The sequence below is a fragment of the Artemia sp. Qi Xiang Cuo genome, chromosome 2, assembly GCF_049724085.1.
Source record: "Artemia sp. Qi Xiang Cuo chromosome 2, ASM4972408v1, whole genome shotgun sequence".
NCBI classification, from domain to species: Eukaryota; Metazoa; Arthropoda; class Branchiopoda; order Anostraca; family Artemiidae; genus Artemia; species Artemia sp. Qi Xiang Cuo.
In genome coordinates, this window is record NC_142795.1 from 35,336,937 (window position 1) to 35,353,713 (window position 16,777).

At 36.2% G+C, this 16,777-nt stretch overlaps 1 protein-coding gene across 1 annotated transcript in view; it reads right to left on the minus strand.

Annotated features, from left to right (window-relative positions):
* LOC148955176 (vitellogenin-1-like) overlaps positions 1-16,777 on the minus strand; it is a 346,909-nt gene that overhangs the window by 80,575 nt on the left and 249,557 nt on the right. The window contains exon 7 of the mRNA XM_089100639.1: positions 9,432-9,630. Coding sequence (XP_088956765.1) covers positions 9,432-9,630 — 199 coding nt within the window. The remainder of the gene's footprint in view (positions 1-9,431; positions 9,631-16,777) is intronic.

The following is a 16,777-nucleotide window of genomic DNA, read 5'->3' on the forward strand; positions in this document are numbered from 1 at the left end:
TAATATAATGTCTATTGGAAGGCCCAAAAAACAAGAATTTGCAGTTACTATAAATGCAGATTCTTTGGAAGTAACATTTGAACTATGAAACGTGATAATATGTAAAAATGAACAACCTGGACCATTAATTGCGAGAATACCAATACGGGCAGCTAAGACAAAAGCCAATGCTAAATTATCTAAAGTAACCAAAATCCAAAAACGTGTCAAAAATGAAAATGAAGAGCAAAGATACGGGCGGTTAGAAGATATGCAAAAACAACAATTACAGCTGGTCAAAAATGATAATGAAGAGCAAAGACACACGCGGTTAGAAGACATGCGACACCGAGCATGTGAGCGAGTCAGAAATAAAAATGAAGAGCAAAAACACACGCGGTTAGAAGAAAAGCGGCGGCGTGTCAAAAATGAAAATGAAGAGCAAAGACAGACGCGGTTAGAAGAAAGTGTCGGCATGTCAAAAATAAAATGATGAGCAAAGACACGCGGCTAGAACACTTGCGACACTGAGCAAGAGAGCAAGTAAAAAATGACAATGAAAAGCACGGACACGCGCGGTTAGAAGACATGTGACCCAAACATGTGAGTGAGTCAATGAAAATCAACCTGGAGAGCGAGAATCAAAGCGTGTTATAATTGAAAATGATGGCATTGATGATTGGGTCTGAGATTTTGACATGGATAAGGTCTTTGAGGATGATTCATCCCCACAGTAACCGGGGAAAGGGCTGCAACTTATGAGCTTTGCCCAATGTTTACATAGAGTATTGGTTATTGGGAAGTATACAGACGTTTTCACTGGGATTTTTTTCTAGTAGTGGGGAGGGGAGGTAGGTCGTGGGTTACGTGGGAGGATCTTTCAATGGAGGGAGTTTTCATGGGGAAATGGACATTGGTATGAAGGGGGCGCCGGATGTCCCAGTATTATTTAAAAAACGATCAGAAATTAGATAATAAAAAAAATAGTTTTTTCAACTGAAAATAAGCAGCAACATCAAAATTCAAAACCAACAGAAATTAATACGTATATGATTGTGTTCGCCCCTTACTCATTACCTGGCTCTTGACGCTAAAGTTTTGTTGTACTTTCATCAGAGCTATTTATTCTAATTAACAGCCTTTTTGATTAAGGAGTCTTTCTTAAAGAATTGGAATAAAATTTGAACTTAGCGTAAAGAGCGAGGTATTCACTAGGAGGCGAACCCCCTAATATACGTAATAAAAATATATGAATATAGAAGTTCGTTACGTAAGTTAATTCGTAAGTTACGTCAGAACAAAATATCGAGAAAGCCATTTAGGAAAAAAAACAAGTAAAATTCATATATAAGGTCTGTTTTAATTATTCATGTACGGTGAGCCAAAATAAAAGCTGCATTAACTCAAAAATGTTCAGAAATTAAATAAAAAAACAAGTTTTTTTTAACGGAAAGTGAGGAGCGACATTAAAACTTAAAACGAACAGAAATTATTCCGTATATAATAGGGGCTGCCCCCTCCTCAGCCCATCGCTCTAAACGCTAAGTTTTTTATTGTTTTAAAAAACAATATTGTGAGACAGAGTCAAACTTTAGCGTAAAAAGAGAGGGGTTGAGGAGGGGGCAGCCCCTATCATATACGGAATAATTTCTGTTCGTTTTAAGTTTTAATGTCGCTCCCTAATTTCAGTTAAAAAAACTTGTTTTTTATTTTTTTCTTTAACTGCTATTAAAGAATAACTGAACCCAAAACGAACAGAAGTAAAATAACCAATAATAGCAAACCAGCATAAACAGCTAATAACATAAACGAGTGAATAAATTTTAAAACGAACAAAACAAATTGAACATGCAAAACAACCTTAAAACGAAAAAAATTCACTACAAACATGAGTTTGGCTACTGCCCCTCCCCTAACTATAAAAGTCTAAAGCCTACTTCGTCATTAGAGCTTTACTGAAAACAAACTATATTGTAAATATTTTCTTTTTTACTTATTACAACATTGAATATCAAAATAAAGATTAAAGTGAAATGAAATCTTGAACTGATGAGATTTGAGCAATTAATATCATAATATACCAAATAATCAGTGTAATTTTATTGGTTCTTTCCAAGGACTGTTCAAGACACATATAGTTTTCAGTAAAGCGTCAATGGCGCAGTAGGCTTTAAAATTTAACAGTTAAGGAAGGGGGTAGTATCCAAATTATTGTTTGTAGGGATTTTTGTTCGTTTTAAGCTTGATTTGCATAACAAATTTAAGTTTTAATAGTTTTAAGATTTGTTCATTTATATTAGCACCTACTATATGTCTGTTTGCTATGATTGCTTATTTAATTTCTGTTCGTTTTGGGTTTCATTTATTCTCTGATAGTAATTTGAGGTCGTTTTGAGTTTGAATTAAATAAAAAAAACAAGTTTTTTTAAACTGAAAGTAATTAGCGACATTAAAACTTAAAACGAACAGAAATTATTCCGTATATGAAAGGGGCTGTCCCCTCCTCAGCGCCTCGCTCTTTACGCTAAAGTTTTTTATTGTTTTAAAAAATAAAGTTGTGAGACAGAGTCAACTTTTGCGTAAAGAACGAGGCGTTGAGGAGGGGACAGCCTTTTCATATACGGAATAATTTCTGTTCGTTTTAAGTTTTAATGTCGCTCCTTACTTTCAGTTTAAAAAACTTTTTTTTATTTAATTTCTGATCGTTTTTTAGTTAATGCAGCTTTTATTTTGGCTAACCGTCATTGAATAAGTAAACAAAATTTGCATAAAAATTCTACCTTTCTTTTGCTAAATGGCTGTCTCTAAATTTGGTTCTGACGTAATTTACATATTAACTTACGTAACACTAGTCAATACCTTGCTCTTTAAGCTAAAGTTCAAATTTTGTTCCAATTCTTTAAATATGACGGTTTAATCACAAAGGCCGTTAATTAGAATAAATAGCTCTTATGAAAGTACTAAAAAATCTTTGGCTTAAAGAGCGAGGTATTGACAAGAAGGTGAACCCAATGATATAACTAATATTTTTGGCTCGTTTTAAGTTTTGATTTTACTCCTTATCGTCAGTTGAAAAACTTGTTTTTTTTATATTTAATTTTTGATTTTTGTCTTAAATAATGATGATAAATCCGGCGCCCTCTTCATGGCCATGTCCCTTCCCCCATGAAAACTTCCTTCATGAATAGATCCTCCCATATAACCCCCGACCCACCCCCACCCCCACTACCAGAAAAAATCCCCCCCTGAAAACGTCTGTATGCTTCCCAATAACCAATACTATATGTTAAAATTGGGAAGTTCATAACATTCAGCCCTCCCCCTGGGGGCATCGAGGAGTAAGTCATCCTAAAAGACATAGTTATTATATTTTCGACCATGCTGAAAAAAATGGCTATCTCAAAATTTTTATTGGGTGACTTTGGGAAAAAATGAGCGTGGGAGGGGACCTAGTGTCCCTCCATTTTTTTGGTCACTTAAAAAGGGCCCTAGCACTTTTAATTTTCGTTCAAATGAGCCCTCCAACAATATTTTAGGACCACTGGGTTGATACGATCACCCCTGGGGAAAAAAAAAGAAAAAAAAAAAAAAAAAAAAAAAACACGCATCCGTGATCTTTCTTCTGGCAAAAAATGGAAAATTCCATTTTTGTAGATAGGAGCTTGAAACCTCTACAGCAGGGTTATCTGATACGCTGAATATGGTGGTGTGATTTTCATCGAGGTTCTATAGCTTTTAGGGGGTCTTTCCCCCTTTTTTCGAAAATCAGCCAAATTTTCTCAGGCGCGTGACTTTTGATGGGTAAGACAACAACTTGATGACACTTTTATATTTGAAATCAAAATTAAAATCTGATTATTTTGATGTACCTATTGGTATCAAAATTCCGTTTTTTAGAGTTTCGGTTACCATTGAGCCGGGTCGCTCCTTACTTACAGTTCGTTACCACGAACTGTTTGATTATTATATGAATTTATTTCTGCTGATCTTAAGTTTAACATGATCCTTTTTTTTAAATTTCTTTTTCGGAAAGTCTATTTTTAATTAATTTTTGTTTGTTTTTGGTTGCCAAAGTTTGAAGTTTTTTAACTTTCCCATTTCAAAATCAATTTTTTTTTAAACCAAAGTTTCATCAAAGTATCAAAGCAATAATGTCAAAGTAACAAAATTTCAAATGAAACAAAATATAAAAGTAACAATAAGCAACTTCCATAACTTACAGCCCTTGCCCCGTAAATCAAAGCTGCCCCACAAATCAAATCAAAGTATCAAAGTAAAAGAAGTATCAAAGAAAAAATAAGCACCATGCATAACTTCCATTCCTTGCCCCGGGGACTTGGAGGGGGAGCTTCAACCCCTGAAGAAATTGCCTATTTCAATTCTGAAGAAAATGCCTATTTCAAAATTTTGATCGGATGCATTTCGGGAAAAAAGGGCATGAGCGGGTGGGGGACCTGATTACCCTCCGATCACTCTAGAATCTCAAAAGAGCACTAGAAATTTCAAATTTCAATCGAATGAGTCCTCTCCAAAGTTTATGCAACCACCACCCCTTCCATAAAAGCTTTAGTATATGTTAATAATAGGCAACTAAAATAACTTATAGCCCTTGTCCTGCAAGGGAGTGTAAAACACGAAGCCATAATTATTTGACACTTCGACTATTCTGAACAAAATGGCTATCTCAAAATTTTGATCGGAATATCGGAATCATTTTGGGAAACACAGGTGTGGAGGGGGGGCTGGTTGCCCTCCGATCATTCTTGACTTTTTAAAAGGGAATTAGAACTTTCCATTTAAAATCGATTGAGCCTTCTCCAAAGTCCACCGGCCACCTCTTTGATAAAAAGCTTATATGTTAACAGTGTACAGCTTACATAAATTACAGCCCTTGCCCTGCAGACTTTAGGGGTTTTTGCAACCCTGGAGGCATAGTTATCTGAACTTTGTACTACTTTGAACAATTTACTCAAAATTTTGATCTGATGCATTTGGGGAAAGGGGGCGGGTGGGGGGAGTTGCTAGTTGCCCTTGGATCACCTTTGACTCTTAAAAAGGGCACTAGCGCTTCCGATATTCAATCTAATGAGCTCCCTCCGAAGTTTGTACGACCAACCCTTCCATGTGAAGTGCCTCTGGGGAAAAAATGAGATAAATAAATAGTAAGACTTTGAAGCTATTGTAAGATCTATCAAGGAGGCACACTTGTGCCTCTTTAAAGAGGCGACCCACCACAATGTTAAGTGATTTCCGATCCTAGCGGTTGCAGCAAGACGGCAGTGATCGCATTTTGTAGCCTAAGCTCAAACTAAGAAACATGCAAAATTTCACCCCCCTCCGACTTTATCTTCATGGGGGAAAGTGGGCCGGAAGTTTCGACCCTCCCACCACAGCCCCCCTTTAACGTTGTCAGATCAGGCTGAAATTTAGAGGATAAGCTTTCATAGTGCCTGGGAGCTTATCCTTCAGCTCAATCCGATCACTCCTTCCCTGTTTCCCATTTAAAGTTTAAAAAAGAAACTCAGTTTCTTTTTTTAAATCCAATCTATTAAATCCTTCGGCTCAACAGGCGTCTCCAGAAGATTATCACAGTCGGCCTTCAGCTTAGAGGTAAGTCTCCACTGCCTTGATAACATGCCGTATACCCGCATGCTCCAAGAAAAGTTGAAAAAAGAAAATCTTACTGTGCATTTGATTTGAGTATTCAGGAATTAAAAGCCTTAACACAAGAATCTTCAAAAGCGGGTGGTTTGGGGGGCGGCAGCCCCCCCAACTTTAACTCCTGACACGATCAGCTAACAGTTAGTCAAGCAATAATAAGTAATAAACTGTACAAAACCATGCAGAAATTATTTGAAAAAACCTGCTTTTTCTAAAGAGTTAAAGAGGCTGAGTCACAAGTTCGAACCTTAAAACATACAGGGATTAGGAGGTACAGTTGGGGGGCTGCCGTCCCCCAAACCCACCGCTTTTGCAGCCTCTTTTGTTAAGTTTTTTATTTTGGGGGTCTACCGACCCCCTCAACCCCCGCTTTTTCCCTTGCAAAGAAATGCTTTGCAACACGAACGAAGTCTGCTTGAATTTTTTACCGTAAGAACATCCTATTGCATCTCTTTGATTAGAAACAGTACTGAGCCTGTTTGCTGGATTTTTTACAGGAGATTTTCTCCTAACCGATAACAAGCTATAATGTGATGAACTTGGTACGACCAACTGATTGCAGGCTACAGGACTTAAAAAACCTTAACAAAAGAGGCTGCAAAAGCGGGGTGTTTGGGGGCGGTAGCCCCCCACCTGTACCTCCTAATCCCTGTACGTTTTAAGGTTTGAACTTGTGACTCAGCCTCTTTAACTCTTTAGAAAACGTAGTTTTTTTCAAATAATTTGTTCATAAATAGATCTAAAAGGGTATGCAGCGAAAAGAGATAATAGAGCAAAAAGGGTATGCAGCGCTGCAGTCACTGATTACCATGAAGTGGTTCGGGGTTCAGTGTGAATTCCATGAAGCTTGCCTTCAAGACTTATATCCTACCCATCATTGAATATGCGTGCCCAGTGTACAGTTGAGTGCTGGGATGTGTCAAGATATCGAAGCTATCCAAATTCGGGCTTGTAAGATTATGCTGGGTCAGGCCTTCACTGCTTATGACAATGCACTTAAGGTTCTTGGCCTCGAGTCGCTTCTTAACCGCCGTCAGAGACTTATTTGCCAGTCCGGTCATTTCCTGCTCCGTAGCAGCAAACACAGGACGATCCTGCCCCCGCTAGCCCCGATTACGTCTCGTACCCGGAGACAATACAAGCTCAACCCAGTGACTCGCGTACGACTCGCTACCAGCATTCCTTTGTCCACTTTTTTACAGACATGGTCCACAAATCCTAAGAAAAGTAATATGGTTTTATTCATTTTTTGTTGTCGCATTTGTTATTTAACTTTGTCGTATTTATAAAAACCCTCGGTATTAGTGGTTTTAGCGCTAAAAAGAGTAAGTTTAATAAAATATGTCTGTATGTCTATGTCTATCCATTTTTGCACCTGTTGTCTTTAGGTTTGCTATGCTTGTCAATCTTAATTTTGGTTCTTTTTGGTTTCATTTATTCTTTAATAGTGATTTCTGGTCGTTTTGAGTTTGAACTATAATAGGATATAATTTCTGCAGGTCTTGAGTTTAATCTGGCTCTTTAATTTTCTTTGAAAACTTCTTTTTATTCAATTTTTTTTTTAAATTAAGTTCCATTCTTTTTTTATTACCAAAGTTTTTAGTTGTTTATAAAATGAATATTTGTACAGTTTTCACGTCTTGGACTTCAGCAAAACTTATAAGTCTTCAGAATAAGTTCAATTAATGGCTGAGTACCAATCTGGGGCAGTGGAACTTCAACCTATGAAATGACAGCACTTACTTCATAGCGTTTCCTGGCAAAATTTAGCTCGGCAAACATTGTGTCTGCATTTTAGCGCAATATGAATTTCCCCCTGCAACAAGGATGTTTTCTAAGATCATGTTTCTTGGCCCTCTGCAGTAGCAGATAGACTGGTAGTTTTGGTGCCTAAGAACCCAAGTACCTTGGCTTCATCCAAGGCCCTCGGAACGAAAGACCTATTGCCATTCTTGAACATATTTGACCCTTCTCCCGTATGTCCTATATGACTGTATTTGGGCGACAAGCCCGCAAGTGAGGATGCACCGAATAACTACCAACACGTGAAAAAGAGGAAACAGAGCAAGGGAGAAAACAAAAGTAAAAAAGACCAGGGAAAAGAAGCATTGACAGTCACCGACAATTTTTGAAAGCAGTGATAGTGAATTTCTTGATCCCAGCGATGTTTCATGTAATGACTTACTTCATTGCGGTGACGTAGGAGACATCGAGCCCTTCAATACCGATTCAATCGCTGCAAACGATTTTGTTCTTCTGAAGTTTTTGTTTTCCAAGGGTAGTGCAAATATTTTTTATGTTGCTCAAATAAGAAGTGTCAATCAAGATTATTTCTGGGTTTCCTTCAAGAAAAAAAGTGGACAGAAATTCGTGTTTTCAGATAGTGCAGATAAGGCACACGTCAGTGTGGTGTATTTTTTACTAATCCGAGGACTAGGATTTCAATCTTAGAACATACAGACTATGGTGAATTGGCTGTTATTTAATGATTTCATTATCATTTTATATACCTGAAGTCCTGTCTTTTACTTTTTACACCTTGATATATATAGGAAAAAGAAAACCTTCAAATGTTGTGAAAACCAATACTAGAGCCTTTCAATCTAACCCAATGGGTAGGGGTTGTTTCAGATAATTAAAAAAAAAGGAAAAAAGAAAAACAAATATTTTCCCTTCTGGAAAAAATATGAAAAAACAATTAAAGGTAGTCTTAACAGATACGCATTTTCTGGTGAATTCAGAAGTATACAAAAACCAATGGCTTAGAAAATATACCATTTCAAAAATCACATTCGGGTCAACCTCGACCTCACCTAGAATCTTCCAATGTTTAAAGTAGACCCTTCAGATTAGAAAAATCTACTTTTATTGATAAGAGCTATGTAAAAAATATATAAAAATTATCATAGTTTCAGAATTATTGAAAATGTAGAGAAGTTCATATAAAAGCAACAGCATAGCCTATCTACACACGCAGAAGAAAAAGATGTAATACACTCCCTTATAAAGATTTGAAATCTACTGACGCTGACGGTATAATAAGCAACACCCGGTACAGGTGCTTGTTGTGCAGCGCCACATGATTATTTCCAAAGTTAAATGTAGGTGATTGGATTGATACCATTTATACAGGCAGATATGAAAAACTAATCAAATGCAATAAATGTATTCATTAATGATACTGACCACATGAATCACATACCAATGCGGAGTTAGACTCTTGTCCTATAAAATGCAGACTAAGAAAGCCAACAAAGTGGACTTTTCTCTTAAACTCCAGATCCTTTTCTATTTATTCCTATGTTTCTTAAGTACAGACTGGCACAAATATGTATTTTACGTATTTTCATCGCTGTTTCGATTTTTCGCTGGTGTCCCAAGGAATTTTTCAAGGAAACAATAAACTTTAAATAAAAATTGGGGCGGGCGGGAGTTGGCACAAAAAAGGCTTCTTTCTAGGGACGTGTTTTTATTTTTCCAAATACGATGGAATTTTTACTTTTCACGCTTGATGGGTCTTACCTGAAGGATGGAAAATTCCTGGCCAGCCCCAGTCCCTTGCTTGTGTCTTAGGTCTTTCATCTGGTGTTGGAAATCCTTAAAAATGCATAGGCTCATATATTGTCAGTAAGACAGCGACATTTGACAGCAGATGAATAACAATAAAAAATTTGCTTTACTTTACCTTTACATGACATGCTGGGTTCGTACTAAAAATTTAAATACTATTGATATTTTGTAATTATTACTGATATAATAAATTAGACAAAAACAAAAAAAATGTATATTACCAGTTTCTGGAGCTTCTGCTGCTCAACGCCGGTAAGTGTGGTAAAGTAAGTATCTTCTGTTTCAGTTTGATTAAAACTCTCGGTAACGCCTGGTAGGCTTCCAGTGAATGTAAAGCGCAAACTTTCCTTAATACCTAGTGAAATGCTCTCTTGCTTTACGGAACCAATTTCTCGAACTTCTAAAAGTTTGAATTTACCACTAAAAGAGAAAACCAAAAGAAAATGACCAAGCTTATGGACAGGAAAACAAATTAAAAGATTCTTCCAACTTCGAGGGAAGGCTAGAATCATGGACAGTAGATATTAGGTACCAACTATCGTTTTCCAGACCCTCTGTCTTTCCATAACTTTTTGAAGATAAGGATGTCATTGAGCATGTATTGAATATTCCCAGTGCTCCAAACTCTTTTTTGACCTTTGTAGCCTACTATCAAAAATTCACCAAACCAGGGCTATAGTTCGGTGATGGTCATAGGAATTCGTCTCTTGCGGCTCCTTATATGGAAGTTGAATTCATTAAAGAATAGCATCATATAATTGCATAAAAATATGTTTTATAAACTAATTTCCAAAACCAGTTTCTGACTTGCGGATATAAGCATGAATATGGTCCGTAGTTTCTCAAAGTAGAGAAGCATTAGCTGTTGTGATGACTGATGAAACTACAACTATATTGTAGTTTTTCAACAATAGCCCCTCCCCTCCTCCCAAGCGCCCTTTCCCCTTGATTAAAAGTCTGAGACAATTCAGAAGCTTAATAATAACATTCGGCTCTTAGAATGTCGTTATCTTTGATGATTAATGGCTTGCACCATAGTATACTTGGTGTACCTACAGTTTGTCCCTAATATGAATTCTAAGAGTTTTTTTGTGTACATAAATATTTATCAATAAACAAACTTACAAATATTACCATTATTATTACAGTTTATTCCTAGGGCACTGAAACCAATATTATACAAATAAGTGAGCGCATTTTCCACCATGAATTCGTTCAAACGAGGTTTGTTTGTGTAATGGTTGAGAAATTCCTTGTAAGCATAGAATCGAAACACAAAGTACAACAGCGCTTGAAACCCCCAACCCTTATTTGGCCAATATTGCAATCTCTTCCGGTTTTTAACGACGCATTTTCCTTTTCTGTCAATAAAGGTTTCAATATGAACCCTGTAGAACATATAGCGTGGACCAAGAGGATCGAAAAATTCTACACATTTCCTAGACTGAGAGATGCAAAGCCAATGTTCAATCTACATATTTGAAGTGCTAATATTAACTATGATGATAGCATTGTTAACACTTCGAATGTTACAACCAACTTTGAAACTAGAATTTCAAAACTAAAACTTAACAAAACTAAAACATTAAAACTAAAACCTTAGAATTAAATCTAAAATTCACAAACTGAGATTTTAAAACTAAGACTTTAAAACTGAAACCTTAAAGTTAAAATATTAAAAATTTGAAATTAGAATAACCAAGTTTCTAAAACTAAAACTTTAAACTATAACCTAAAAAAAAAAAAAATTTAAAAACTAAAACTTTGAAACAAAATCCTAAAACTAAAACTTTCAGACTATAACTTTCAGACTTCGAAACTAAGACTCTTAAACTAAAACTTTAAAATAAAAAACTAAAAAACTAAATGTTCAAAACTACAACTACATCTGATGTTCCTTTCTCCTTTTAGGAATTATACTATTCATAATGGAGTTTCTATAGATTTTTTTCTTCGAAACGCCAAAATATATAAATTCAGCACAATATATTTGAACATGGAATTAATCACGTTAATCTTTGAAGAAGTCATGAAAAACTTGCATTTCCAGCTATTAGAGGCTAGAGGATTACTTCTTCAAAACACCAAAAAACATACAAAGTCAGTATGATGTATTCATGACTATGGAATAACAGATCCAAATCTTGGTTGAATTGATTAAAAACTTACATTTCTGATCAATTCTTCTAAGATTTGCATATGTTATTCTATAATTTTGTGGATATTTTCCTGTATTTCTAAGTTTTGGGTGTTTTAAAATAGAAAACCCCCAAGCCTCCAACAGCAAGTAATGGAAGTTTTAAAACAATTCTTCCAAGATTTTAATACGTTTTTCTATTGCAAACCATAAGTTGTACTGAATGTGTATGTTTTGGTCGTTTGTTTTGTTCTCGTAATTTTAATTTATAATTTTTTGGTTTAAAGTTTTAATTTTAAAGTTTCAGTTTTAAAGTTTTATTTTTAAAGTTTTGCCTTTATAGTTCTAGTTTCCAAAGTTTTTTTGTTTTAACATTAAACGTGTTAACAATGCTATTATCATTGTAAATAGTTGCCGGCAAAATATAAAGATTGGACATTGCTTTTGTGTCTTTAAAACTAGGACATTTGTATAATTTTTTTATCCTATCGGTCTACCCTAGACATTCTGCAGTTCCTAAATTGAGACCTTTATTGAGAGCAAAGAAAATTGTACTGTTCAAAACCGGAGGAGGCAAAATTTGTCGACGAAAAGCTGCGGGTTCAAAGCACTACGGTACTTTGTATTCTGTTGTCGAGGCTATACTTACAAAGAATTTCTCAACATTTGCATGGACATACTTCGTTTGAACGTCTCCATGCTGGAAAACATATTCTCCTATTTGCGTAATTTTTATTTCATTTCCCTAAGAATAAAGCGCAATAGCAATGGTGATATTTATAAATTCTTTTATTAATAAAAATTAATGCACACAATCAACTTTTAAAATGTATATTAGGAAAAACTAATAGACACACCAACTAGAAAATGATGCGAGCCTTTCTTCATCAAATAGGACCACTGTCTAACAGCTAAATATTGTTTTTAAGCTTCAATATCATACTTTTAATTGTCCCAGACTTTTAATATGAATTCTTTCTTTCATTATCTACATTAAAACTAGAGTAGTTAACTCCTCAGTAGCTTTTAAACGATTTTACCCATGGAAAGTCAAATAAACTACCCAACCTACCCAACCCAACCATGGAAAGTCAAATAAACTACCCAAGTTGGTTCTAGTGGAACTGCATAACCTCTCATGCCTGAAGACGATGATCGTCTAACACTTAACCTTAATTACAAATCCATCACATGCCTCTGAATTCCGTTTTACCAACTATTCTAATCAGATGTTAGGTAAACTAGATTTGCAGAAGCTTCTAACTCCTTAACCAAGAAAATAACCCGGCTCTCTATATCTATCTCTACTTGCACGGCCATTTTCGTAGCGGAGATGAAACCAAATTTTTTTGTACCCTTAAGTGCATCAGAAGCAAATCGTAGGTACACCCACTTGCAAGAAATGACAAACCCTCGTCGTATTAGATGACCTTGTTATAAGAACAGATTGAAAGGCAATATATATTGAGTTTGTAACCCCCTGAATGATATTCCTTGTAATCATTGCCACGATTACAGATTAAACTTATTTATCAGTTTATAGAATCTCATCGATAGGTAATGTATCACGTCTAAATACATTAGTCAATAAACTGATTTCAAAAACAGTTTCCAAAGTCAAAAAGTTATTTTTCAATGAAAAAAAGCATTCCTTGTGGTGAAGGGAGTGGTATTTGAATGTTTCAAGCCAAGATGTAAAATGGCTGCATTTTCCCCATCTGATATCGAGTTCTTGTTTCTAATTAATGCTGTTACAGTTTAGGTCAATAATCTTATATCGTGCCGACTGCGCTATCATGGGCAGCGCAATAGCGCTGCCTAAGAAAAGAACGGTGTTGGCAAAATGTATTATTTATTTTTCCATACCAGGGCACTTCGTATCGAATGGCTTGTCGTAGAAACTTCAAAAAGGGATCCTTCGATTGGAAATTGGAATGGCTAATGCCCTTTTTAATAGTTGAAAGTGATCGCCCACCATTTCCCCAAACACATCCAATCGAAATTTTGAGATGGCATTTTGTTCAGCGTAGTTGATTTCCAGATAGAAATTATGTTTTGGTGAGGACACTCCCCCATGACCCTCAGGGCAAGTGTTTTAAGTTATGCCCTGGGGGCATATAAGGTTTTTTTTTATAGAAAGCGTCGTCGTATAAACTTCAAAAAGAGTTCATTCGATGGGAAATTGAGATGGCTAGTGCCATTTTTAATAGTCGACAGTGATTGGAGGGCAACTAAAACCCCTTCCATGCCAACCATTTCCCCAAACATATCCAGTCAAAATTTTGAGATATCCATTTTGTTCAATGCAGTTGAAAGATCCAGAAATTATATCTTTGAGAAGGATACTCCCCCCACAGTCTTCAGGGCAAGGGTTGTAAGTTATACCCTGGGGGCAAATAAGGTTTTTATAGAAAGTGTTGTCGTAAAAACTTGAAAAGGGGCTCATTCGATTTGAAATTCAAGGGGTTTTTAAAAGCTGAAAGTAATTAGAGGGCAACTTTTCCCCTCTCACGCACACCATTCCCCCAAACACATGCAATCACAATTTTGAGATATCTATTTGGTTGAACGCAGTTAAAAAGTTCTGGAAATTAGGTCTTTGAGGATGATAACTCCCTGACAGCCCTCAGGGCAAGGGTTGTAAGTTATGCCCTGGGGGCACATAAGGTTTCTTATACAAAGCGTTGTCGTATAAACTTCAACAAGAGCTTATTTGATTGTAAATTGAAAGGGCTAGTACCCTTTTTAATAGTTGAAAGTGATTGGAGAACAGATAATCCCCCTATCACGCCCACCATTTCCCCAAATACATTCAATTAAAATTTTGAGATAGCCATTTTTTTCATCGTAGTTGATTTTCAGATATAAATTATGTTTGTGAGGAGGATACTCCCCCACAGCCCTCAGGGCAAGGGTTTTAAGTTGTGCCCTGGGAGCATATAAAGTTTCTATAGAAAGCTTTGTCGTAGAAACTTCAAAAACAGCTCATTCAATTGGAAATTCAAAGTGCCAGTGCTCTTTTTAATAGTCGAAAGTGATTGGAGAGCAACTAGCCCCCCTCTTACACTCAGCTTTTCCACAAACACATCCAATCAAAATTTTGAGATAGCTATTTTTTTCAACGTAGTTGAAAGTTCTGGAAACTAGGTCTTTGAGGATGACGGCCCTCAGGGCAAGGGCTGTAAGTTATGCCCTGGGGTCATATAATGTTTTTATAGAAAGCGTTGTTGTAGAAACTTCAAAAAGGGCTCCATCGATTGGAAACTGAAAGCGCTAGTGCCCTATTTAATAGTCAAAAGTTATTAGACGGCAACTAACGCCCCTCTCACGCCCTCCATTTGTTCAAAAACATCTAATCAAAATTTTGATATAGACATTTTGTTCAACGTAGTTGAAAGTTCTGGAAATTAGGTTTCTGCCAGCGTTGTCGTAAACTCTTCAAAACGGACTCATTCAGTTGAGAATTGAGAGGGCTAGTGCACTTATTAATAGTCAAAGGCTATTTTTTTCAGCGTAGTTGAAAGTTCTGAAAACTAGGTCTTTGAGGATGACAGCCCTCAGGGCAAGGGTTGTAAGTTATACCCTGGGGTCATTTAATGTTTTTATAGAAAGCGTTTTAGTAGAGACTTCAAAAAGGGCTCCATCGATTGGAAATTTAAAGGGCTAGTGCCCTTTTTAATAGTCGAAAGTGATTGGAGGGCAACTAACCCGCTTCTCACGCCCACCCTTTCCCCAAACACATCCAATCAAAATTTTGAGATAGCCATTTTGTTCAACATAGATGAAAGTTCGTGAAATTAGGTTTTTGAAGATGTTAACCCCCCTCCCCACATCCCTCAGGGCAAGGGTTGTAAGTTAAGCCCTGGAGACATATAAGGTTTTTATAGAGAGCGTTATCATAGAAACTTCAAAAACTTCGAAATCTCGAAGGGCTAGTGCCCTTTCTAATAGTCAAAAGCGATTTTTAGGAAAACTAACACCCCTCCCACGCCCACCATTTCCCCAAAAACATCCAATAAAAATGTTGAGATAGCTATTTTGTTCAACATTGAAAAGTCCAGAAATTATATCTTTGAGGATGACACTCCCCCCACAGGCCTCAGCGCAAGGGTTGTAAGTTATGCCCTTGGGGCATATAAGGTTTTATAGAAAGCGTTGTTGTAAAAACTTCTAAAAGGGCTCATTCGATTGGAAATTGAAAGCGTTAGCGCCCTATTTAATAGTCAAAAGTGATTAGACGGCAAATAACGCCCCTCTCACGCCCTCCATTTGTTCAAAAACATCTAATCAAAATTTTGATATAGACATTTTTTCAACGTAGTTGAAAGTTCTGGAAATTAGGTTTCTGCCAGCGTTGTCGTAAAGTCTTCAAAACGGACTCATTCAGTTGGGAATTGAGATGGCTAGTGCACTTATTAATAGTCAAAGGTGATCGGAGGGCGAACGCCCCCCCATACCCATCATTTTCCAAACACTTCGGATCAACATTTTGATATAGCAATTTTGTTGAATGTAGTTGAAGGGTCCGAGAAGTATGTTTTTGAGTATGACAACCCCCCACAGCCTTCAGGGCTAAGGTTGTAAGTTAAGCCTTGGGGGCATAAAATGTCATATAGAAAGTGTTGTCGAAAAAACTTCGACCGCAAACTGAGAGGCCTATTGCCCTTTTTATATAGAAGTTTTATTGCCCTTTTTATATAGACGAATATAGAAGTTCGTTACGTAAGTTAATTCATAAATTACGTCAGAACAAAATTCCGAGAAAGCCATTTTGCAAAAAAAAAGTAAAATTAACATACAAATTTTGTTTTAATTATTCACGTACGATGAGCCAAAATAAAAGCTGCATTAACTCAAAAACGTCCAGAAATTAAATAAAAAAAAAAAGTTTTTTAAACTGAAAGTAAGGAGCGACATTAAAACTTAAAATGAACAGAAATTACTCGGTATCTGATAGGGGCTGCCCCCTCCTCAACCCCTCGCTCTTTATGCTAAAGTTTGACTTTGCCTCACAACTTTGTTTTTTAAAAACAAAATAAAAAAACAAGTTTTTTAAACTGAAAGTAAGGAGCGACATTAAAACTTAAAACGAACAGAAATTATTCCGTATATGGAAGGGGCTTTCCCCTCCTCAGCGCCTCGCTCTTTACGCTAAAGTTTGACTCTGTCTCAAAACTTTATTTTTTAAAGCAATAAAAAACTTTAGAGTAAAGAGCGAGGCGTTGAGGAGGGGAAAGCCCCTTCCATATACGGAATAGTTTCTGTTCGTTTTGAGTTTTAATGTCGCTTCTTACTTTCAGTTTAAAAAACTGGTTTTTTCATTGAATTTTTGAACGTTTTTGAAAAAATGAAGGTTTTGATCTTGCCTCACCGTACATGAATAATTAAAACAAAACTTGCATATTAATTTACTTTTATTTGGTTAGTTAA